Source organism: Dermacentor variabilis, chromosome 7 (assembly GCF_050947875.1).
Source record: "Dermacentor variabilis isolate Ectoservices chromosome 7, ASM5094787v1, whole genome shotgun sequence".
NCBI lineage: Eukaryota > Metazoa > Arthropoda > Arachnida > Ixodida > Ixodidae > Dermacentor > Dermacentor variabilis.
Genome location: NC_134574.1, coordinates 174831382 through 174857476, shown reverse-complemented (window position 1 = coordinate 174857476; position 26095 = coordinate 174831382). Strand labels below are relative to the sequence as shown.

General features: G+C 45.9%; 1 protein-coding gene and 1 long non-coding RNA gene across 5 annotated transcripts in view; one reads left to right on the top strand and one right to left on the bottom strand.

Annotated features, from left to right (window-relative positions):
• The window catches only part of LOC142588516 (uncharacterized), an 87089-nt gene that overhangs the window by 18907 nt on the left and 42087 nt on the right, over positions 1 to 26095 (bottom strand). For all 4 annotated transcript variants that reach the window (XM_075700333.1, XM_075700336.1, XM_075700335.1 and 1 more), the window contains one exon: positions 25700 to 25828. In XM_075700333.1, coding sequence (XP_075556448.1) covers positions 25700 to 25828 — 129 coding nt within the window. The remainder of the gene's footprint in view (positions 1 to 25699; positions 25829 to 26095) is intronic.
• On the top strand, positions 657 to 25828 carry LOC142588517 (uncharacterized). The gene is made up of 2 exons (XR_012829724.1): positions 657 to 922; positions 25695 to 25828. It is a non-coding gene; the product is annotated as an uncharacterized LOC142588517 (long non-coding RNA).

Genomic DNA, 26095 nt, shown 5'->3' with positions numbered 1-26095 from the left:
TGATTTTCTAGGTTACAGTGCACTTATCTATGTGAAGTTGTTTTGTGTTCTGATGAGCAGTTCATGAGTTATTACTTCGAATTGGCAATTTGTGGCTATACTTGGTCATGCATTACAGAAGAAGAGGCAAAACTATTCAAGCTGAAACTCTACAATTCTATAAAGAGAAAGTTGTCTTATGTTGATTAAGGAATCTACTACAAGACAGCAAGCAGTGAATTTAACTAATTTTTCTGCTAGCCAGGTATGTGGAAATTTACATTCTTTTTCATGTACATGCTAATTCACGAGTGCTGCACATTAGTAGAACCATACAATGTCTTGTAATTAGTAGCACTTACTACTTTTACTAAGCAGACCTTGAAATAAAAGATTTTCAATAAATAATAAATCTCATGGGCATTTCTTGCTGGTGGCGCCATCTGTGCAAAAAAATATCAAGCTCTTTCACATCATTTCCAACATTTGTCAAATGTGGCGCCCCTAAACATTACAAAGCGGGCAAAATGCGGGTGCATTTTTTCTCCAGATTTGAGTGTTTGGCTCAGTCTAGTCGCTGTGCCTACCCCACATTCCTCAAGCACATGTGTCCGCAACCAGGCCTACAATGTGGTCCTAAGGCAGCTCACTCAATCGTGGCTGTTGGGAGAAAAAGAAACAAAGAAAGTGCTGTACACGTACGGCGCATCATGACAGCTGCCAGCTAGCCAGTAGGTTAGGCTATTGTGCCATTGTATCCAGGAGAATAGCAGATAAAGAAAGATTCCAGAAATTTCATGGGAGCTTAATTTTGTCCACAATTGACTGCGGAAAGGTTTTTGAAGTGCACACAGAACTTGCAATCGCCTCCTCTTAGTTCCCAGGCTCATACGGCGATACCTGGAAACTTGTTTTTCCCACGGGGTGAAGTGCGATGTGTTTGGTAGAGTATCTGTTTACCTTGTTCTAAGCGATGCTGTTTGAACGATAGAATTAACAGCAAACAATGAGCGAGCCTTTATTTCCCCAACTGCAGCGAAATGTGCAGATGGCTGTGTGACTTGTAGCCTTACAAGCTGCGCGCAACAACCCGAATGTCACTCGTTCCAAAGCTATTGGGGCACCAGTTGCCACGACAACTGGTGCACCGATACTGTAATCAGAACACTCACCTGTTCAGCCTGTCATTTATTTCAGGTTTAAAAGCTGAAAAGCGACTAAGGCCATGCTGCGCCAGCCACAATATATTAAAAAAATCAAATGTTAAGGCAGCGAATGCTGCGTTACTTTAAAGTCTGCAAAAAGCCAGCTTCATCGAAAAAGTTCAACAAGTCAGTGAAAGACACTAGCGGATCATCTCCCAATATTGAGGCAAGGGGTAAAGGTATGTGTACGTTATAGAGATTCTGTAAAATCTTCCGTCTCTGCATTTCAATATGTGGACATGTCATAATAGTGCGCATTACTGTCGGTTCATGGCACTTCTCGCAGGTTGGCAGGTTTTCTTTTCCGAGGTAGAAAATTGTGCGTCATGTGTGAATGCCCAATTCAATGATGACATAGGATCACCTCATAGAAGCGTTGCTGGTGACTGCACGACTTCCATTTGCCAAGAGATTTCGTTGCGTGTAACTTGTTATTTGTACAAGAATCCCATTCTAGTTACCACTTTGATAGCAGGGCCTTACAAATCGCTTGAATACTGCCTTTGTATGGAAGTGTTGTGTGCGTTACGCCTTTGTGCGCTGCCACGGACGTGCATATACCTGCTACTTCATTCCCTGGTATCCCAATATGGCTTGGGGACCCAGCAGAATCATATGGTTCTTCCGTATTTATTATAGGCCACCATGTTTAGGATATCGCTAAGCAGAGGTTCACAGGTGGAGTTTAAGTTTAGAGGTCTAAGTGCACTTAAAGAGTCAGTATAAATGATAGCATTCTTCTATTTGTTGGCGGTAATTTTTTTAACTGCCGTCCATATCACATAAACTTTGACAGTAAAGACTGAAGCAAAATCATTTATTCGAATGCTATTTTCTCAATTTTTTGTTACAGTTTCGATACCCACGTATTTTTGTGTTTTAGAACCATCTGTATAAAATTCTACACGATTTTCACATTTGTCTTGAATGACACAGAACTCTTGCATGATATTGTTACGTATGAAGACGTAGACGAAAAGCTATATATGAGTATATTTACAAGGGAATACGCCGCACTTGGCCAAGAGCCAACAGCCTGCGCTAGCCTCTAATCGTCGTCGTCGTCTTCTCACTGCTCGCCTCTTCATCATTGTAAATACTGTTCCGTAGCACTACCCCCGGCGGCAAAAGCACCATCCCGGAGCGACTACAGGCCGGACTCGGAAGCAGTGTAGTAGGCCTTGAGCCTACTGACGTGCAAGACATCACTAGATGCCAGAGTAGAGGACGAGGTTGAACACACAGGAGCAATTTCATACGTCACAGGTGTCACCTGGCGCAGCACGCGGTAGGGCCCTGTGTATCGCGAAAGGAGCTTTTCTGAAAGTCCGACGTGACGAGAGGGCGACCACAGGAGCACGAGCGCACCAGGCAAAAACTGTACGTCACGGTGGCGGGCGTTGTACTGACGCTGCTGAGCGGTTTGCAACGCCGTCAGTCGAGCACGGGCAAGCTTGCGTGCATGGTCGGCGAGGGCGATGGTGTCACGCGCATACTCGCTTGTTGAGATCGCAGCAGGAGGAAGTGCCGTGTCAAGGGGCAAGGTCGGTTCGCGACTGTACAGTAGGTAAAATGGAGAAAATCCGGCGGTGTCGTGCTGGGAAGAATTGTACGCAAATGTGATGTAAGGAAGGGCAATGTCCCAGTCGTGGTGGTCCTTGGAAACGTACTTGGACAGCATATTGGTAAGAGTACGGTTTAACCGCTCTGTTAGGCCATTGATTTGAGGATGGTATGAGGTAGTCAGCTTGTGTTGAGTGGAGCACGAACGCACAATGTCGGCGATAACTTTTGAGAGGAAGTTACGACCACGGTCAGTAAGCAGCTGTCGCGGGGCGCCATGAAGTAAGATAATGTCACGCAAGAGAAAGTCCGCGACGTCAGTGGCACAACTGGTAGGGAGAGCGTGCATGATAGCACATCGGGTGGCGTAATCAGTTGCGACGAAGAATGATGTAGGTCGTCGAAGTGGCAGCAGGTGTCGGAGCCGGCGGAGTCGAGTTGCCGTCGCCGGGAGCCATGAAGGAAGGCTCGACGTACCGTCCACTGCGAAGCTCCGTGACGAGGTATAGGAATTGTCCACCTCCACCAGATATGTTACGTAGGAAGATGCAGACAAAAAGCTATATACGAGTATACTTACAAGGGAATATGCTGCACTTGGCCAAGAGGCAACACCCCGTGCTAGCCTCTAATCGCCGTCGTCGTCTTCTCACTGCTCGCCTCTTCGTCATTGTAAACCTGTTCCGTAGCAATATGTTCTTGTGGGCTGTCTTTTTTCTTTAGATGAGTTAGTGTCCAGTCACATAATGTGTAGAATCGCACCATGGGGCCATTGTTCGTGGCCTCTCAGCAACCTGCAGGACCTCATGAGGAATTTCATAGGTCTGAAAATATTCCTTGTGCCTAGGATAAGTGGCCGGATCATGTTCGGTTTGTTCATGCAGTGTACGCATGATTTGCACTGTGTTACAATGTTGTAGCATATATGTTGTGGTGGTTAATGAATTCTCAGTACATCGGAAAGTGTAAGTAGTGCCCTACGGTCCTGTAAGGAAGGCTCATTGCAGTCGACGTATAAACATTGACAGGCAATGTTCTGTAGGCATCGCTCGCCAATCGTAGACCGATTATGGACTGGATCAAGTCGCTTAATGTAGGACTGCATAGCTGCACCATAAGCTACACTACCGTAGTCGAGAATGCTACGTACAAGGGACCGGTATATATATATAGTAGACATGTTTGGTCAGATCCCCAGTGCAAGTGCGATAACTCCTTAATAAAGGATATTTAGGGTTTTATTTGCTTTTAATTTTAGTTGTGTTAATGTGGTCCAGCAAGTTCAGTTTTGTGTCAAAAGTTACGCCTAAATATATGTAGTCTTCTTTGATCGGCAGCGTTGTACCATCCAATGTGAGAACTGGATTGCAGTGAAACCCTCACTTCTGGGAAAACAGAACTGCAACAATTTTGTGGGTTGAAAAGCGGAAACCATCTCTGTCAGGCCATTGTGTGAGATTATTTATCATTATTTGTAGTTGTCTTTCGCAGGTGGGTAGATTTGAGGCGCAGCAAACCACTTGCAAATTGTCGACATACAGTCGAAACCACTTATAACAATTCACTGTTATAAAATTCCATTGTTATAACCGATAATTGTTGAAACTGAGTTGCATGAAAAAAATCAAAATAGGGGGATTGCAGGGCTGGTTTAAGCAAACTATAATGGCGGAGAGGCCAGTGCCCTTCCCCACTATATCCCCACCACCTCCCTCCATCCGGCTGCTGATTGTGCTTACTCGTTTAACTGCTTCCTTGGCGCTCCAATCATGTGTAAAAAGCCGCGGCTGTCGACGTTAAAGAATGGCACTGCTATAACTGTAAACGGGGGTCATGGGTGGCAAGCTATATGCGAGCACTGCCGAGGCAGCGCTTTGGTGGGCCCAAAAGGGGCCTTTTAAAAAATGCGAGGGGGTTGCCGCAGCAGCCTGTCAGCTTGAGAAATCCAGAAGAAACGCTGAGACGAGATCGCCACAAGCGTCTCACCATGTACGTCGCACTGCATTGCTCGAGAAAACCCAATGTCCGTCAGCCTTGTCAACATCCTTCTCCGAGGTATCCAGGTGCTTCACGTAGTGCAGCGGAAGGTTCCTCGCAAATGCGAAGCCCCGGAGAGACTGAATCATCTGCCGGGCCTCCTGTGAGCGCGACGTTGAGGCGGCCTGCCCTACCGCGTCATCGCTGCCATCGTCGCCGTCGCTATTCGATGCAAGCACGTTCATGACGATCATCTCATCGGTTAAAAGCACTTAGTTTTCAATCTATAGCCATGCACTTTCTTTTCACCGGCAACGTCGTGCATTGCCGATTATCAGCAGGCAGGGCAGTCATCTTCCATTTCGGCAGCAAGTCAAAAGAGGCTGAGAAACCACATGGTTACAAATGTTTTCGATGCAAAAGACGAACACGGGGCTGTTTGCAGAACTAAGCTGAATGAGGAGCCAACGAGCAAGATGCCAGCAACGCAGTTGGCGCGGTTCATTCGTGTTTCGGAGGGTGATGTGGCATAGAGATATGGGCACAGCACATTCATATTCGGAGGGGTGGAAGGGCGACAGGAGAGAGGTGGGCGGAGAAGGCTGAAAAATGAGCGCGCGGCGGCCGTTCAAGCAGCGAGCCATCGTGCAGTGGCTCGAATTTTTCATTTTTTTCTTTTCAAGGATTTCGCATTTCACTACCCTTCGGCTCGGACACTGAGCAGCCAGGCTTCATCATTATAACCGATAATACGGCATCGGGGCATGGTAGTAAATGGGTTATATCACCATGCAAAACATACAAAAGTTGACAGTGCAGCAGCTTCTCATTGTTATAACCAACATATTGTTAAAACCGGTACTGTTATGAGTGGGTTCGACTGTATATTGAGTGCATAACAGAGGATGGGATGATTTTATTAATAGAGTTCATTTTTACTATGAAGAGTGTCATGCTCAGAATGCAACCTTGTGAAGTGCCATTTTCTTGTGTAAATTCGTGTGAAAGTATTGAGCCATGACGTACCTGAAATGTTCTATGATCAGATAGACAGTTTAGCATTCTGTCACAAATTTACAAGTCAGATGGGTCTCTCAAAATTCCCTATCACCACGTGGTATCATATGCTTTTCCTAAATCGAAGAAACATGCAAGACAGTGTTATTTGTGTAGAAACACGTCACGTAGTTCATGTTCTAGTCGGATGATATGGTCAGTAGTGGAGCAGCCATTTTTGTATTTACACTGGTGCATGTCTATTAGGCTTCTTTATTTAAGGATGAATGCGAGTCTTATGTTTATAATGCTGTCATATGAGTTAGCTAGACAACTTGTAGCGCAATGGGTATGTAGCTGCTTGGGGATGTTGCACGTTTACCATCTTTTAGAAAAGGCACTACTACTGCATTTTTCCAATCTGTAGGCCCAGACTCCCATATTGTGTTGAAAAATTTAAGAAGTGCCTATTGGAGGCGAGGACTTACGGAGTCACCACCTGCCCGAAGCGCCTCCCTTGCGTAGTATGAGGGATCACGCGGCACGCTCCTCATAGGTTTGGCCTACGGCACTTAATAAAAACACCACACGGTAGCCCTCCTGTGCATCAAGTACTCTCAAAACGAGAAAACGTTATTACTGTTGAAATCAATATCTTGGGCAAACTGAAAGCACAGAATCGTTTACAGAGGCCATATCTTTACCGAATACGTACAGTGAAAGCCACTGCGCGCAGTCGCCGCGATGGAGTCTCCCGAACCTGCTTGCATGAAAGGTAGGCAATCGCTGAGCGCAAACTATGTGAAATATGTTCTTATAGTGGGCGGTCTGTATAACCAAATGGCACATAACAGAACGAAGCCTCAATGCATGCAGTGATCGCACAGATTCGCGGTGACCAACTGCGCGTCTGCATTTTCGTTTGCAGCGTTTTCGTAGCGTCCTGTGAGCTTTAGGCCGCAGAATATGAGCATTTGACAGTCCACAAGCAACCATTGTTGCATGGACGTTATCAGAGCTGTTCAAAAACAATTTCATTTTAACAAGGGACTTTGACGCCAACGCAGCGACTGTGATATGCTGTCGCGACGATTCAATAATTTTTTTTTTCTGCTAAACTCTTGGACGTTTCAATATTATTTCTAAAGTTGCATCGCACTGTATGCACTCAGCAGGTGATTCCGCGCTGCTGCTTTTTCGTAATCCAGTGCGTTAATTCATAACACAAACATGACCATATGCCATGCCTTTGTTTAATGTGTTTCTTACCACTCCATTTCCATTCCAGTAAACTCGCCAGTGCCTAGCATCAACAGGTTCATAGACCAAACCGTCGTGACATTATCGAGGCAGGGAGCGTGGGAGAATGTCACAGTCCGTGTTTTCTGCTACTCGCCAAACATTGCGCAGTCCCGGCGCCGTAACAGAAATACTCATGGTAGGGGTTGTAACAGCGCACCCAAGACAAGGACAACGAAAGGAATAAAACGACGACACAGTGCTGACTCTCAACTGATCTTTATTGAAGATATGTCTAACATATATAATAAACAGGAGCCATTTGATAACCATGACATGCACAAGATACAGATATGCGTCGAGGCAACTGTGACAAACTGACACATAATCAAAATTGACATAGGTAATGCAGTTCCTCGTTATAAAGAGTGATAGACGGTTCACTGATACACGCTTTGTCCCTAATCTTTATATTGTGAGCTTCGGCGATTTCCCTTGTCAATTGGCTTGCGTGTTTAAAAATGACACTAGATTTTTTAAATTCAGGGTGACAACCGCACAACTTGCAATGCTCCGGGAGATGAATTGGCGCAACCCCTTGAAGAGATAGCTCATGCTCCCGAAGTCGAACATTCACACATCGCTTCGTTTGTCCCACATACTCTCAAGCACAAGATAATGGAATGGCATAAACAACCTGCTTAGCACAATTGATGTATCTGTTCACATGTTTGACGGTGCATTTTCCCTTCCCTTGCTTTTCCTTCAGCAAATTATCAAGTAATGGGCATATGCGACCTATCTTATGTTTCACAGAAAAACGAACATCAATGTTGTACCTTGAACCAACGTTCTTAAGTCCGTGCGCTAGCTTGTGTACATACGGTACAACTGCGTTTTTTCTTTTTTCTTCTAATTTAGTTTGAATACCTTGGTCATTTATGCTGTTGATGCCGTGAACCATAATTTCACTCACAGATGAAATGATCGCTTCGGGGTAGCCAGCGTCCAGTAAACGAGTTACCTGATCGGAAAAAGCAGCCTTCTTCATATGAAAACACAACTTTTTTAATGCAGCATTCAGGATAGACTTCGCTATAGCCCATTTCACTACTTTGGAATGACCGGATTTATAGTTCAAAATGGGCTTAACCGACCTGGGACCATATTTCCAGCACACATGATTTTTACCAAAAATTATTCTCAGGTCAAGAAACTGCAGTTGATGGTCCTTAGGGACTTCGAAAGTAAAATCAAGGCCCGTGCCGTGCTGCCTGAATAACGTTAAAATTTCATCAACACCCTCGGCGTGAATGTCATTGGTAAAAAATATAATGAAATCATCAACATAGCGAAAAACCCTATTGGAAAGTTTAGCAAGGTGGCCCTCTAATTGCCTATCAATATAACCTAGAAAAATGTCACTGATGATAGGAGCTACGCACAAGACAATGCATACCCCCGATTTTTGTATACACAGACTCCCTCAGAACGACAGAAATCTGAGCTAGTTGGTAAGGATTCATTATGCAAAATAGAAGTGAGGTGTGCAGAGAGGACACAAGAGTAGAGAAGTGGACAACACGAACGCCGACTATCAACTGAAGGGAGCACTGAGGCGAAAAAAGAAAGAATACAAAGAACTCATCTGCGCATGATCAGGAATGGTAACACCACGTGTCAATCGGGTACACGTGCTGGTCTAAGTGAGAGATAACTGTTAAGGCACTTAATCTCTTCCTTATGTAAAGTAATCGAAGGCTGACTCACACACGCACTTCCACCATTATAGATATGCCACGCCTCTACCATAAGACGCGCATCTTCATTCTTATGCCTGTACAATATCGCGCATTCATCTAACTCTGGCGTGCAGTTACAATCTCGGCAATGTAGCGAAAGATTAGAAGGCGATCCACCGGTTAACGACCTTTCATGTTCCATTAGCCTCCGATTGATTCACCGTCCCGTTTGCCCTACGTAGAACTGGCCACAGCTAAGGGGAATTTTATAAACCACACCCATACGACAGTCAGTAAAACTGTTGTTATTATTGTGCTTCACTGGACAAATATCTGTTCGTTTTTTGCCCTTTACCCGCTCCTTTTTATTCTGTACGGCAGTGCATATCTTACCTAGCTTATTGGGAGCAGTGAAAGCAACATTAACATCATATCTACTAGCAACTTCTTTAAGCCTGTGCGACACTGAATGAATATACGGAAAAGCCACTACTCTTTTTTTGCCATTACTGCTTTCTGTAATCATGTCCGTCCCTCTCGAAACTGACTTCTTTAGGCGCTCAGCCACAGTGGCCACCGCTACACTAGGATAACTTGCTTCTAATAGGCGCCGGACCTGCGCATTAAAACTGGTGCTCATTTTGTGCATGCAGGATCTTGTGAGGGAAGACTTAAGGCACGACATGGCAATTCCGTTTTTTACTAATTTAGAATGCTTGGACTGAAAGTTTAGCAACGGCTTTGAAGATTTTGGGGAGTACATAAGGAAGAGATTTACATAAGGAAGAGATTAAGTGCCTTAACAGTTATCTCTCACGTAGACCGGCACGTGTACCCAATTGACACGTGGTGTTATCATTCCTGAGCATGCGCAGATGAGTTTTGTGTCTTCTGTGGGGAGCACTCGCCTCCATTTCCTCCCGCGTACCCGCGGCAACCCGTTCGCACGTGGCGACGGGTCGCGCCGGCGTAGACAGGGGAGAGAGGCACTACGTCGCACGTGGCGACGGGTCGCGCCGGCGCAGACAGGGGAGAGAGGCACTACGCGCCCTCCCTCTCTTCGTCGCTCTGATGACGCGCGTACTCCTCTTCTCCTGCGCGGCTCACGGGAAAGGGAAACGTATCCGGCGGGCGAGGAGGACTTCCCCTCGCAAAAAGGTAAAAAGGCATAAAAGAGCGCTACCGGGAGAGACTCTCCCTCTTGGGACGCCGACGCCTTGGACCGCCTGCACAGCACCTGCCGCATCCCGTGAGTGACCTCGTTTGTCTGACCCACCCAGACAACGAGGCAAGCCTTTTACTACTTTTACTGAGAGGACGTCCCTCTGCGAGTGTTCGCTATTGCTAATAGCAATAAACGTTGTTACCGTTGAGACCGCTGGTTGCCTTATTCGTCTGAACCCGGCGTAGCCGCGATTCCCGCGCTACGGGTTGGGAGTACCACAAAGCGACTGCATGAGGCTAGATCCGGAGCTCGCCTTCAGCCCTAGCCGCACGCAGGGTGGAACCCCCACACTTCTTTCTTTTTTCGCCTCAGTGCTCCCTTCAGTTGATAGTTGGCGTTCATGTTGTCCACTTCTTGTATCCTGTCTGCACGCCTCACTTCTATTTTGCATAATGAATCCTTACCAACTAGCTCAGCTTTCTGTCGTTCTAAGCTTCATTTCTAGTACTCTGAGCCCTTTTCCATGTTCCCCTACTTATCTGCACAATCCTGCTTCGTTAGCTTCCTTAATTGCGATATGTATGTTCCACGCTAGAACCATGTCGTGGTTTAGTCGTAATCGCGTCGTCCCATTGGAAGTTCAAATGATGTGCGGCTTTCTTCAACCATCAACTGGGCATGCCAGGAGGATTGGAGCTATTCTTTCCGCTGAATCATGGCGCCAAGTTAGGTTCTAACAGGAGTGTCCAAGGGTCCGCTGCGCGGCCCTGGGAGACGGTTGCCATTGGAACCGCCCCTACGCTGATTGGAACAAGTTAGCCGTGCAACATGCGGACTTCCTATGGAGGATGAAACTTCCGGAGCTTCAACAAAGTAAGAGGAAACACCTTTCTAATAATTCACCGTCAAATAATGTACTGGTTCTTGGAGACGCCATCGTAAGTGATAACCATAGAAGAACCCTTGCTTTAGGTCCTAAGCACTGTTTTAAGCCTAACATAAAACCCGTTGACGTTTTAAGCATACCGCGCTGCATAACCAGGTTCGTCCCGGAAGAAGAACGCTCACGCTGTATTTCGGATTGCATTGCTAGCATTAAACAATCAAATTCTCATTTTAAGACACCTGACCCTGTCCGACCGTTAGTTGATTACCTTGTGGAGCATAAACTTAGACCAGTAATATCTGACAAGGAAGGTTATTTCGTAATTATGCCAGATGACATGTTTTCAGAAAAAGCGATTTCAGCCATAGAAAAGAATTTGCAGCCAGTAAAACTCAAGCCTTCTGTAGTTAAGCAACGTGCGGTTGACCTCTTGTCAAGACATAATCTTGACAGGCTTATCTGTAATGTTAAGAAAGCTAAATCCCTCACCTTAAAACTATTTTTCTCGGCCAAGACCCATAAACAAGAAATTCCTTTTCGTGCTATAGTGTCAGACAAAGGGACGTGGCAGGTCTGTGTCGCTAGTTACCTACAGAACTGCCTAGCTTCACTAGTTTTTTCAGACCCCTTTTGTCTACGTAATTCTCAGGCACTAGTTCAGTATTTGAGAGAGGAAAATCCTGGTGAGTGTACAGCTTTTAGTATGGATATCGAAGACCTGTATTATTCCTTGCCGCATGACGGGTTGCTAAATTCTGCAACTGAGTGCAATAAAGAACAAGTGCAAGAGTCGGCTTTTATTGACAGATGCGGTGTTTCCACGGGAGCTTTTCTAGAAATTCTTTCAATGTACTTGAAGTCGACGCTGATTGGGTGGACAGATGGCGTTTTTCTGCAGAAATCAGGCATTTGTATTGGCTCAAAGGTTGCCCCTATTCTTAGCAACATTTACCTGAGTAAGGTTGACAACTACTTAGAGAAAGCATTAGGTGATAGCGTTATCAAGATATTTCGTTACGTTGATGATATCCTGATTTTCTGCAATAGGGAAGAATTAGATTCCGCTGCTACCTTAGTAAGTGAGCAATTTAAACTTTATGGGGGAGGATTAAAGTTTACCAAGGAATTTCCTCAGCAACGCGTAATTCAGTTTCTTGACATTCCCTTGATCTTCGAACAAAATCATGTTTGTTGGCAGTACTCCCCAAGATCTTCGAAGCCGTTGCTAAACTTTCAATCCAAGCATTCTAAATTAGTAAAAAAACGGAATTGCCATGTCGTGTCTTAAGTCTTTCCTCACAAGATCCTGCATGCACAAAATGAGCACCAGCTTTAATGCGCAGGTCCGGCGCCTATTATAAGCAGGTTATCCTAGTGTAGCGGTGGCCACTGTGGCTGAGCGCCTGAAGAAGTCGGTTTTGAGAGGGACGGACGTGATTACAGAAAGCAGTAATAGCAAAAAAAGAGTAGTGGCTATTCCGTATATTTATTCAGTGTCGCACAGGCTTAAAAAAGTTGCTAGTAGATATGACGTTAATGTTGCTTTCACTGCTCCCAATAAGCTAGGTAAGATATGCGCTGCCATACAGAATAAAAAGAAGTGGGTAAAAGGCAAAAAACGAACAGATATTGTCCAGTGAAGCACAATAAGAACAACAGTTTTACTGACTGTCGTATGGGTGTGGTTTATAAAATTCCCCCTAGCTGTGGCCAGTTCTACGTAGGGCAAACGGGACGGTGTATCAATCAGAGGCTAATGGAACATAAAAGGTCGTTAACCGGTGGATCGCCTTCTAATCTTTCGCTACATTGCCGAGATTGTAACTGCACGCCAGAGTTAGATGAATGCGCGATATTGTACAGGCATAAGAACGAAGATGCGCGTCTTATGGTAGAGGCGTGGCATATCTATAATGGTGGAAGTGCGTGCGTGAGTCAGCCTTCGATTACTTTACATAAGGAAGAGATTAAGTTCCTTAACAGTTATCTCTCACGTAGACCGGCACGGGTACTCGATTGACACGTGGTGTTACCATTCCTGAGCGTGCGCAGATGAGTTTTGTGTCTTCTTTCTTTTTTCGCCTCAGTGCTCCCTTCAGTTGATAGTCGGCGTTCGTGTTGTCCACTTCTCTACTCTTGTGTCCTGTCTGCACGCCTCACTTCTATTTTGCATAACAGACCCCCTCTTTCTATGAAACAAAGGTAGATCTCAAGTAAAAGGAAAGGAGTTCAAGAAAGGATTCTACTGAGATACCGCAACCATTGATGAAGGCTTGTTCGTCATTGTCTCGCACTATGCAGTCTTTAACACATTTCATAACCTGGCCATGTGGAAGGGAGTAATATAGGTTTTCTACATCTACACTGAAGGCACACCGAATGTTCAGCAAACTGTCTTTCAGGTACTTTCACACACTATCTGAATTGGCTATCCGGAAAGGATGAACTATTTTCAAGCTCCCAAGATTCCTTTGTAGAAATCGCAACACACATAACTGCCAGCTGTCCTTTTCCGGGACTATGGTCCAGAACGGCATGTCATCCTTGTGCGATTTCACCATAAAGAAAACTTGTAGCTCCAGAGTTTTTGCTTTCTTTACGCTGGCCGCTAAACATTGCAAATTCATTGCTTCCAACAAGGTTAGTGCTTGCTGCTTGACTTTCGCAGCCTTAACCTTTACACCTTTGAAATTTTTCCCAATTGCATCCTCAGACTTTTGTGAATAAACATCAGAATTCACGACAACGAAATGCCCTTCTTTGTCTGCTACTAACCCATAAAACTTCTTCTCACACAGATAGTGAACTAAGGGCATAAGCACGTCCTTGCCACCCCTCCTGTGTTTTCATATGACGAAGGCTGCTTTTTCCGATCAGGTAACTTGTTTACTGGACACTGGTTACCCCGAAGCGATCATTTCATCTGTGAGTCAAAGTATGGTTCACGGCGTCAACAGCATAAATGACCAAGGTATTCAAACTAAATTAGAAAAAAAAGAAAGAAAAAACGCAGTTGTACCATATGTACACAAGCTAGCGCATGAGCTTAAGAATGTTGGTTCAAGGTACAACATTGATGTTCGTTTTTCTACGAAACATAAGATAGGTCGCATATGCCCGTTACTTGATAATTTGCTGAAGGAAAAGCAAGTGAAGGGAAAATGCACTGTCAAACATGTGAACAGATACATCAATTGTGCTAAGCAGGTTGTCTATGACATTCCATTATCTTGTGGTCGAGAGTACGAAGCGATGTGTGAATGTTCGACTTCGGGAGCATGAGCTACCTCTTCAAGGCGTTGCACCAATTCATCTCCCGGAGCATTGCAAGTCGTGCGGTTGTCGCCCTGAATTTAAAAAAAACTAGTGTCATTTTTAAGCACGCAAGCCAATTGACAAGGGAAATCGCCGAAGCTCACAATATAAAGATTAGGGACAAAGCGTGTATCAGTGAACCGTCTATCACTCTTTATAACAAGGAACTGCATTACCTATGTCAATTTTGATTATGTGTCAGTTTGTCACAGTTGCCTCGACGCATATCTGTATCTTGTGCATGTCATGGTTATCAAATGGCTCCGATATATATGTGTTAGACATATCTTCAATAAAAATCACTTGAGAGTCAGCGCTGTGCCGTCGTTTTATTCCTTCTGTTGCCCTTGTCTTGGGTGCGCTGTTACAACCCTTACCATGAATCCAACCAACTGGCCCAACTTGCTGTTCTGATGCAGAAATATTCCTTACGTATGCACTTGCTGCATACACGAGTTGTAACCAATGGCTGTTTGCCGGTTCTAGGTTTCACGAGCCAAGCTTCATGCAGCTTCTTGTCCTGGGACTATGTGTGAATAAGGCTGACACCAGGCTCCGTTGCGTACGTCCTGAACTGCGGCACAGAGCAGTAGCCTACTATGCTGCACACCTCTAAAGGCAGCCACTACCTATTATAGTAATTTCAAATGTTGTCAAGCAGACACCTCAGCGTGTCTACCAAGTTGGCATTTTCAAATTCCCTGAGTTTTCCAGGTTTTCCCTAAGTGCCTTTGCAAGATTCCCTGAGTGACGCGGAACTATTTTTTATGTCAAGACGGGCTGAAACCATATCGTCCAATGCTGTCGCTTTCTAGTAAGCATACGGAAAAGATTAAAAAAGAAACCGACTTAGTCGAATTTGAATACCAAGCAGTAGTGTTTATGTTATTCAAAAAGAGAATAGAAGGGAGGTGTTAGCAAAATGCACAGCAAATAAAGTCTTCGAATAAAAATGCAAATCGACTTGGACATTTTCAAATACGAATAAAAAGGAGATGCATAAGGAAGCAAATATTTTCGAATATGAGCTATTTCTTTCAACTGATAGCAAGCTCACTGGTATGAGGCCCGAACGTTGTCACAATTGAGATTCCCTCTCAACAGCTCGTAAGTCAACCTCAACTGTCCTGACATACTCTCAGTCCGCGCATGACGCCTCAGTGTTTTGTTTCACTGCGTTAAAGAGTTTATTTTGGTTTGGATGAGGGACACCTGCATCTCGGAAGCAGCCAACACTTTGTTTTGCTGAGCTCAAGCTCCTTCAAAACAGCAGCAGCACGCTTCCTTTCCCATTCATTCCTCAATGTGTAGGTCCTTTCTGTTCTTGTCCTCCTTCCACCATTCGTTCGCCCCACGGACCATTCGAAGCACCTTCTTGGTCAGGTGCACAGTCCACATCCAATCTTTCGAACTCGCTAGGGGCCGCGAAAATGGCTGAAAAATCGGCCAGTTGGAAAAAATAAATGAATGTCATTTACTGCCGTTAAGGTCTCAAACCGCAACATGCACATTTGAACATGCTCTGAAGGTTTGTCGGTACACGTATTAGGTATATTGGTGCTCGCACTGTGACAGGAAATACCGGGTGCATGCGTGTATAATTAAGGAATACATGCTGTTTCCCATAGCAATAGCCCCTTCCCTCGCTTGTTATGCTTCACTGCAATACTTTTCCGTACGCTTCACCAATAAGATTTCTGTAGAGAGGCGAAGCTGACTTTCGGGAACTGGCATTATAAAACACCCCGTGCTTACGAAGCTTCTAAGCCAATCGCGAGGACCACAAAGGCAGAGTACGTGCTATTGCTGACAGCAGCGAATTCTTTCAATAAAAAACACGACACCCAACGGCAAGAAGCTTCATAGCGAACATCGAAGCAGCTAGGCCTAGCGTTGCCACAGTGATGGCTACGGCTGCCAGTGGATCTGCATGCGAGAGCGCCGGTTCAAGGCGGCGAGGTAATCAAAATGGCAGAAGTGGTGGCTTTGACTAATGCCGTTTCGCACATGCGGACACGGTAAAATGACCGGAAAATCGGACGGCGAAGAGTTCTTGCGTCCGAAATTTCAGACGTTCTGATACATTGACTCTATGGGGTACGTGGTGGGGCCGCGAAGCCGTCCAAATTATTGGGACTCCGGAAAGTCGGACTTTGACTGTACACTGGTAACTCCTCCAGCCGACAACAGGGCGTCAAGGACGATAAATTACAATTCCTGTCTGTTACACGAGCCAGCATTACCGCGAATTTCGACCCTTTCAATAAAATTACAGCTAATTTTCCATGATAGAAGCACAAATTCCCTGAGTTTTCCCTGAGTTTTTCCAGACTACTCAAAGTCCCTGAGAATTCCCGGTTTTCCCGGTTGGTAGACACCCTGCACCTAAGGCGGGAGAGCCTCACCACTTAATCAGAACCGCAGCGCAGGTGAGACTTTAAACTTTCGTTTTCAGCTCGCTTCAGCGCTTCCGAAGCAGCCGACACGGCCGCTGTGTCCATGTGATCTCTCGTGCCACGTCATGCCGATCGTGGCGCCAGCTTTTCCAGTGGTGGAGCTCGACCCCAATACTGATGCTTGAGATAGGTGTGCCAGCATTGTGTAGTGGATACGGTCAAGACCTGTTCCTGTTTTTTTACCGGCAGAGAAAACTCTGTTCAATTCCTGTATTGTGAGGAGGTTATTATACAATTCATTTGAAGCCCCAGTGGTAGGCAGTCCCTGTTTCTCCGCTGACTCTTTATATTTGAACAATATATTTGAGTAGTTTGCTGAGCTGGAGATGTTGTAGAAGTGTTCGCCTAATAAGTTGGCCTAGTCTTGTAGTATTGCTTGTATGCCTGGACATATAAGTAGTGGTATTATGTACAATGAGTACTCTCCTTTAAATTTCCTCGCCTGGTCCCACATTTGTTTTGATGCGACTGTACTATTAACTGAAGATATGTGTTTTTGCCATGATGATTTCTCTGCCTGTCTTCAAATAAATCGTGCTTTGTTCTTGGCCTGTTTTAAAGTTTAAAAGGTTGCTATAGGTGGGGTACCTCCCTAGGATTCCCCAGGCCTTATTTTGTTCTTTTTTAGCTTCAGTACACTCATTTGTCCACCAGGGATTTAGCTTTTTGTGCACAATACCGGATGACAGCGGTATCGCCTTTTCTGCAGCTGAGATTATGACCTCAGTGAATTTCAGTTTCGCATTCTCCATAAAAACTGACCAGTCAGCGAGCTGTAATTTCCACCGGCATGGCCAAGTGACTAAGGCTGATGGTGATTTTATTTACTTTATTTGAAATACTGCCAGTCTCTGGTTGAGACCTGAGCAGTGGTGATAATAAGAGTTTGATGGCTGCGGGTAAGTGATCACTGTCATATGACGTGTCGAGGTCTTCCCATTTAACATCATTAAAAGAGATGGCAAGCAAAAAGCTAAATCTAAACAAGTGCGGGAAATTGGTGAAAAGTAGGTCGGTGCACCTGAATTTAAAAAGCACATATCATTGGACAGAATCAAATCTTCAACAAGTTGCTCTCTTTGGTCAGGTTTGACGCTGCTCCAAAGAGTACAATGAGCATTAAAATCCCCTACTAAAACAAATGGCTCTTACAATTGATCTGTTAAAGGGACACTAAAGGTTACCAGAAACTCAAGTTAAAGTGGTAGAGCAATGTTCTAGAACGTCTAAGGCGTCAATATAATCGCGAACAGAGCTTTAGTAACCGAGAAATTGAGGTAAATGCATGACACGATTTGAGACCCCCCAGCGACATTCCGGTACTAGCCCGATGACGAAAGGTCTCCTCATAATTTGTGTTACTAATACTCAACTACTCGTATTAAAAATATCATTTCATTCGATTATAAGCCGGAAAAAATGCTACTTGTCTACGTCTATTCGATTCTAGGAAAAAATAACATTTTGACATTACCCTTCAGTAATATGGGTGTTCGAAAGGTTTCGTTTTCGCTCGACTCTGCGCCGCGCACGCTTTGGAGTTTCAGTAGTTTCGTTATCGCGTCGTGCTGTGAGGGTTCTGCTCGCGAAACTTTCATTTGGAACAAGCAGCGAGAATGCCACGTCCATGTGATGTCGTGGGAAGCCCTCGTTGCTTTCCCGCTCCGGAGAGCCGGTGTCGAGGCCGCCGTCGTAGTACGCAACGACGCCGGCAGTGCGAGCCCTCAGAAGCAGGTCGCGCTCGTCGGTGCTCAAATCGCTGAAGTTGAGCCCACCATCGCGAGCCAATCTGTCGGTGTCAGGGTCCATTGCGACGAGCGTCGAAGTTAGCGTCATAGAATGAAGTACCAGCTTATGGGCGTCTTGCGCTGGAGTGTGAGGTATAGTAGCGGCGCCTGGTGGCGGTGCGGGAAACGACATCTGGGTCGTGCCAGCTTGGGTCGTATTGAGCCCTGGCTGTGGCGAAGCACGTTTCTAGGCCGAGTTTTGCGTCGATTCGCACATTTTTATGCCCTGTTGCGAGTGCGAAAAGGCTCGTCGCTTCTCATAGACCACGCCGACCACGCTGCGAGCTCGCTGCAGCCTATAGTTTAACGAAAACGGACTCTCCGTGTGCCGTGGGACGTAACGTGGGACGTAATTCGTTTCTCCTTCCGCTAGCCACCATACTCCCGCTTTCGCTCTGCTGTCGGCTCTGTCTTGGCTCTGTTTCTGGCCGCGCGTTCGCGTTTTGCGCAGAAAAGCCGTAGCGCCGTCTGCGGACGTCGTTCTACTCACCGATGGCGCAACGTCACTATGAGACCATGATGTCAGTTCTCCTCGATCGGAGGGCGGGCGATTTGAACTGCGCTAGAGGTACGCGGACGCTTCAGAACGCATTTTCTCTTAAAATAAGTCTCTCCTTGGCACGAAACAAGCGTTTCGAGGTTTCTGGGATGGTATTTCAACAGTCCACGTTGACTTAATAGTAACCTTTAGTGTCCCTTTAAATTTTCTAAGTGTTTAGTAGTAAAATGGGTGTGAGGTGGAATATACAGTGAGCAAATGGTGGTGGTATTGTGAGACAGAATGGTGACGGCTACGGCCTCGAAATATGTATTCAATTAGACATTTCAGGTAGGAAGGTTGCCCTGCATGACTATAGCGGCTCCTCCTGACAAATGGCTCAAACATTCGCGGTTCCTTCGGACAACAGTGAAACCTTTGAGAATCTGACTATATTTTTAGACCGATATTCGTTTCCTGAAGACATACTACAACTGGCGAAAATATGTTGATGATGTCTTTGATGTCACCTATATTGTGTATGAGACCTCTGCTATTCCAGTGTACAATGAAAGCCATGGTTATGAAATTACAAATGTACTGATGTGTGTGAACTTAAAAATTAAAGGTGACATGCGATAGGGAACAATACAAGTTTGATGGACAATAACCATTCAGGTTACCTGCGCCCTTTTCGGCACAGTTACAAGGAGCTCGTTCTTTTTAGTGCACTCAGAAGAATGCTGTTCCTTTGGTGTCAATGACGCCGGGGTTTAGGGATCGACCTCCATCGCCTTCTCCAAGGCACTGTATGGTCGAGAGCCAGGCGCCGAGACATGTGTCTTGGACCGTCTTGGATGATGGTGGAGCAGCACTAGCTGCTGCCACCAAGGGTGTGGATGGAATTGCTATGGGACCACTGACTGTGACTCCTGTAGACTCCCGAGACGAATGTGGTACTGGCCCCTGCCGCGCCACATTGGCATAACTTGTTTGAGGTAAGAATGAAAGCCTCTTCCTCGTTTCGAAAAATGAGGTCTTCTCTTTTACTGTGAGGGCAATCACCTCCTTCTCCTTCTTCCAAGAGGGACATGATTGTGAATATGCTGGATGATCCCTTTTGCAGTTTACACAGCGTGGGGGAGCGTTACAGTTTTCAGACAGGTGGTCGTTGGCACTGCACTTTGCACATGTTTCTTTGCCTCTACATGACTGTGATGCATGGCCGAACCTCTGGCACTTGAAGCATCGCCTCAGGTTCGGTATGTACGGTGTCACGTTGATTTTCAAATATCCTACGTCAAGTGAACTGGGCACAGTACTCGTACCAAAAGTGAGTATTGCGTGTTTTGTGGGGATCTGTTGGTCATTTTGCTGGAGTGTTATTCTGTGTATCTTAATGACGTTTTGCTCTTGGAAACCTTCAAGAAGCTTTTCGTCGCTAAGGTTCAGGAAATCTTCAGATATTACTCCCCTGCTTGTGTTGAGCGAGCAATGTGCAGAGATTGTCACATTAATGTCACTGATACTGGTGAGTTCAGTGAGCTTTTCAAGCTGGTCTTTCTTTGACAGTTCCAGGAGGAGGTCTCTGCTTGCCATCTTTGAGGCTTTGTACTCAGGTCCAATCGTGTTTTCTAGGTGTTTGGATACTAGGAAAGGTGACAACCTTTTAACAATCCGCCTTTTGCGATGCCAAACTGCGCATGTGCAGCGCCCTAACGGCTGAGGGCCGAAGCAATTTGGCAGGCGCACGGGCATGCGGCCAAACTCGGCTCTCCTCCAAGTGAGTGGAGTACGGCCGTGGCAGGCGCTGCACTTGCCAGTAAAATAGGGCGCCAGCCGTTTCTCTTACACTCTTATAGACTGGCACATATCCGTGTCTTACCGTTCTACACGGTTTACCATGATGTATATCGTGACGACGCCTGCCCGTCCAGCGGGCAGGCCTCCGCTCTAGCACATATGCTCCGGGAGTGAGGGCCAAAATACCCCAAGTTCAGCGAGGAGGAGCGGGACTCGCTTCTGCGTGGCCCCGCTCGTGTTTGCGTAGCCCTACTCTAGACAAGCAAATCCTAGCTGTCCGTGACCAGGCCGGTGGGCTAGACCTGCCAGTCCCAATGTGGAAATAGCTGGGTGAGCGTCGAGTTTGCGTCCTCGCCAGAACTCCAATAAAGTTCCTTCACTCACTTGTCAGCCTTGCCATTCTCGCTGCTGCATGCATGGAATGCCTTTTGAACATTATTGCTATCGAAATTGGGCACGATGCCACTGTTGTGTCTCGTTTACGGTTGCAACTCCCGTGACCATTCCAGCAGGGCAATGTGGATTTTCCAATTTCCACCGGTAAAACGCGATCGACAGCGCCGTGAAGCCTGGATTAGGGCTGCACTTTGTGACAGGTATGTATTGGCATGTGCAGTTTACCTCTCTGCTTTTGTCATTGTTGACTCATACGAATAATCTCCACAAAGACGCAAATGTATGTTTGAGCTAGCAAGGCAAACGATCTCTAAGCTCGCGCGACCTTGTTGAGTGAAAAGTGGTTTTTTTTTTCCTATGGTCTCTGTGCGTCCGTCGCTAGAATGCCATCATTTCGCAACTTCACACCGTTCACACTTGCAGCTTTATAAATGCTCCGCGAATGCTCGTGATGTCGCCGTAGTTATCTGTCGGAGCCAAGCTCACCTGCACTTCCGGGCTGACGTGAGAAACAGTGTGCATCGTGGAAGTAGCTGATAGCGCTAGTTAGCAATCGTTGCTAATTATTGTTTCATCATTCTTGTCAGCAGCAAGTAATATTTACTTGCAGAAGGCTTTTATGTTCGTTTAGCGAATCGGGATGTGGTACGGTATGCACTAAGGCTCATTTTCCTGTGCGGCATCTTCTGGAGTCAAGTAGCGCGTGTTACTGTGTAACTGACACATTTCAGGGGCGCTTTCACTGTCACCCAGACATCAGGACTTGATACTAACACGTGTACTTGTTTATCTTTTTTGGGTGACCGCTTTTCACCGTCAAACAAATGTTATTGTTCAGCGTGGGACGCCCCCGCACGTAATGGAAGTTTCTCGAATGTTATAGATCATTCTATCCACTGTCATCGTCTCCGAACCTTGTGTAATCTGACTTCATATATGCACGCCGCAAATGGTGTAGAGGTTTCTGGAAGGCTCGCGGGCACCAGCGATTACTTTCGAACGTTCGATGGCTCGTGTATAAAAGCCGACACGCTTGACCATGCTTGACAGACAGACCAGATTTTCGGTGATCGCCGACTGTGTACGCCGCTATCGTTGTGCTTTAAATGTTGCCTGTTTTTGTGGGCACAGGTTTGGCCAATAAAAGTTAGTTTCGTCATTCACAGTATTGCTACTGTGTTCTTTGCCGTCCCTACTACATGAGAATACCGACGCTGTTTGTGTACACACATCAGTTAAAAAAAGAACGACACGGTCGGCCGCTATGTTCGTACCGCGGCGCGGTCTAAGAGGAAGACAGGCATCCCAGAAACAGGGGGTATCACTGATTTTGGTCATTCTGACCATTCTTTTGGCATTTTTGTAGATGTACACACACTTTATGTGGGTAAATAACATGCAACTTAGCATTCTGCTGGCCTCCCCACTGCCTGTGTATGTATGGATGCCTAGCACATGGCACACCATAAAGCAAGACATGCAGCGGTGAAACGTGATATTCGCCCTAAGAACTACACCTCATGCCCCATTCGAGTCATGCTTTTTTGTGCATGCTCATACTGTTTTATTAGTTATTCACTTTACGCCACAGGTGCAGCGGTTTCAGGCATAGGATGAGCTTGTAAAACGCTGCCGAAGCTCTTCTTCCAGCCATTCGTCACGCTGAAGAAACCTCCGGGTTAAAGCATTCACCAGCGGGCTCGATCACTAGCTGTCGATCACAAAATATGACGGCACGCACACATTGTTTCGGTCTTGTCTCACACGCTGCTTGTCGGGTCACGAGTCTAGCGTGGGGTGGCTGTCGCGGCGCCTGCCAAATTGTTTCTCTAGCCAATGCACGATGGCGCCACAATGCATCGCAAGAGGCAAATTGTGTGGCCTCCACTGTGAAGGACGTCGTATTTTGGGAAGGTCTGATTGTTTTGCTTCAAAAAGAACTGGAATGTTGCTTCGGTGCACCCTCTTTTCAGAGGGTGATCTTGAAGGGGAGAAAAGCGTTTGCCATGAAATCCTTGGGAAGTTCGGCGGCAATGGAGGCCACCCACTACTGAGCCTAACAAAGGGACGCTACAAGGTTGAAATAATACCTGAAGACGCAGCTAAAGAGAATACCGCAGCTAAAAATTAATATATATATACATACCCAAGACTGGATATATTACACACGGTTAACTCTTGCCACCAGGAAATTCGGAATTAATAAGTGAAAAGAAGACAGGAAATATGGAAAGCGAGAGAAAGATGAACATTGGAGGGAGACAGAGACGAGAAAGGCAATTACCGATTTCCCCCTGGTGGGTCAATCCGAGGGTGCCATCTACACGAAGCCGAGGTCAAAGGGGCATTTTGCTTCTGCCGAGGGGCCTTAAAGGCCCAAGCACTCAGCATCGTCTCAACTCCCAGGATCCCCTTTTCCCCAGGCACGGCTAAGTCGCACACAGCTAAACGTGGGAGCGTCCAACCCTTGTGTACTTGAGTATGTGGTGTTGCAACACACTAAACACCTGCCTACGCAGACACCCCTGCGAGGTCGGCCTGTCAGCGGACCTGCTTAGAGAACTTTGTTGACCTGCTATTTCATTGTTCAACCAACGCCTCCTCTAGAAAGATGCCTGCGACGTCGCTCGCTTACCCATTGTAGCCGTGGTGCCTTGAGTTGCGGTCGGTTGTCCCCCCCCAAGAGATGGCGCCACCTACTTTTCTATCTCCGCCAAGGGGGGTGGGGTGGGGTGGTGGCACGGCGGTAGTGGCGGCCGCGCTGCCATGCGGTGATGTGCGCATGTGTTGCAACCGACCACCGCAAAGATTGCTAGCTACCACCTCAAGTGGAAAGGGGGAAAGGTAAGGGCAGCAGGTTTTTGGCGCACTCGGCAGGCATCTTTTTAAAGGAGGCGTTGGTTCAACACACCGCGATCATAAGCGGTGAATCGACCCCCAGTAATATGAAAAAAGTTTTAAGCCAGACACGCATATGGAAAGTGAAGCGGAAACCTACTGTTGACATCTACCTTGATTGAAATTTCTACTCTCGAAATGCACCTCGATATAACAAACTTCAATAGAAAATAATTCTTGATAAGATTTTTGTCCATAGAGCATGATCTATTTAGAACCACAATATAACAAAGTGTGTTTACACACAATTTCAATATAGCGAAATTTTAGTGTCACCACGAAGGAGCACCAAGACAATAAATAGAAATTTTGGTGGATGCTGATGTTCAAACAGTTTAATTACATGTGACTGCTTGCGAACACACCTCTCATATCATGTGCCGCAACCACCAAAGAAGAGCAGCATCATACTTCACATAAAGTCCATGTGCAATAAGATCTTATCGTGCTCTGTGTGCTGTATGCTTTAGATGGGAGTGAAAGTGTGTGAGGCTGAGCCTAGAAGGATGGTGGCTTTATGAGCACTGTCTTGTAGCACAAGCAAGGGGAAAGGGGAGAGAAATGGGAGGGGGGGGCAGGTTGACATGTGACCGCACACACAGCCTGCACGCCCTGTTTTAGAGGTAAGCTGAGAAGTGCTGAGAAGGCGTGGCATCGTGTGAGCTGTGTTCCCACGCGCTCAGTACTGGAGGTTGCATAATCTTGAAGCATTCACTCGCCGCTGCCGGCACTTTTCATGACAGAGTCATACCACTGTTGCCAACACTATCATTCAAGGGGGCTGAGTGGACGCAAAAGCATGGCTGGCTTCGAGTCATACCACCCATGCAAAAATACCTTCGACACGGCATGTAACTACCTTTCGACACCAATCTCAAATTCAACATATTGAATTTCTTCCTCATTCAAATTTCTTTTTCCATACTGCTCGTTCATTTGAAAATTTTCGCAGCCCCTTTCGTGTAAGCAAAATCCATCGGCGACTGTATTCATTTGTATAAAAGGTTCAATTTCGATGTATCAAGGCTTAACTGTACTCATGTCTATGACCCTAAGGGTTAACTGGTAAAAAAGAAGCATAACTGTAGCATAACTGTATTGCGCCATTTTTTTTTTGTTCTAAACTGCAAACGATGCTGGGAAATTGTACGAAATGAGGTTGTATCAATGAGGTTCCACTGTATTATATGCCGCTCTGAATACCACTACCTTGTGAGCAGCACATCTACAAAACCCTTGCAAACAATGTAAAAATATCCCGTACACTGTAAACTCAGATATCAAATTTGTTCACTTGTGATGCTGTAACAGATGCAGTTTACCAAACTGCGGCCCCATGTATAAGAATCTAGACAAGGTGGGAGTTTGTCAACCAGATGGATACACTGGGCATCGGAGCTCGCTCATTTCGAGCACAAGTCATTGCTGGTCCTGATGTTCTGTGCCACAGTCAAGCTGGGTTCGTACATGCATGTTTGTTAAACACAGCCAAGGACAAGCTCAACTAATTATTTTCCTGCAATGCTCTGAACGAGCTGGCTTCTTACGAGTGGTCTCGTAGATGACAGCACACAATCCGTGGAGCAATGCAAGCAAAAGTGAGTTTATTCTGGCATAGGAAGTAAAAAATGTTGACAAATGGGTCCTTAAAAAATAATTAGGCCATTTTTAGTCAGAATTAGGGATACTAGAGCGGCATAAAGGGATTAAGCCCCACAGTCTGATATCCAGAGTTTGAAAATGGATATAATTGAACTCTGCTCGCATGCATTTATTCATTTTTAAAACTGTACGTACTTCCCTGCACAGCTCACCTGGGGAGGAGCGGCCTGGCTGCCACCGCTTTTTCTTGGACAGAACCAGCAGCACGACAGAACCGAGCACTGTGGCCGAGCCAGCCACCAAAACTACAGCCAGGGGCCAGGCCTTGTCTCCTTCGCCACCTGCATGATCGGTACAATGCCCAGAGCCAAGAGAGCAATCTGTTCATATCTTTTGACTGCCACTGCCATTACTCAGCAGTCTGCATTTTTGTGCATGTAGAGTAAAGGCTCAATAAAACATCATAGATACAACAAATTATCAGATATGAAAAAAAAGTGAATCTAACGTTTAGTTCTTGAGCCTTTATTTTGATTGTTATTCTGCTGCCATGGTGCAAATTTTTCAACAGTATCAGTTAAAGCAAAGAAAACACAAAGAAATCCTGG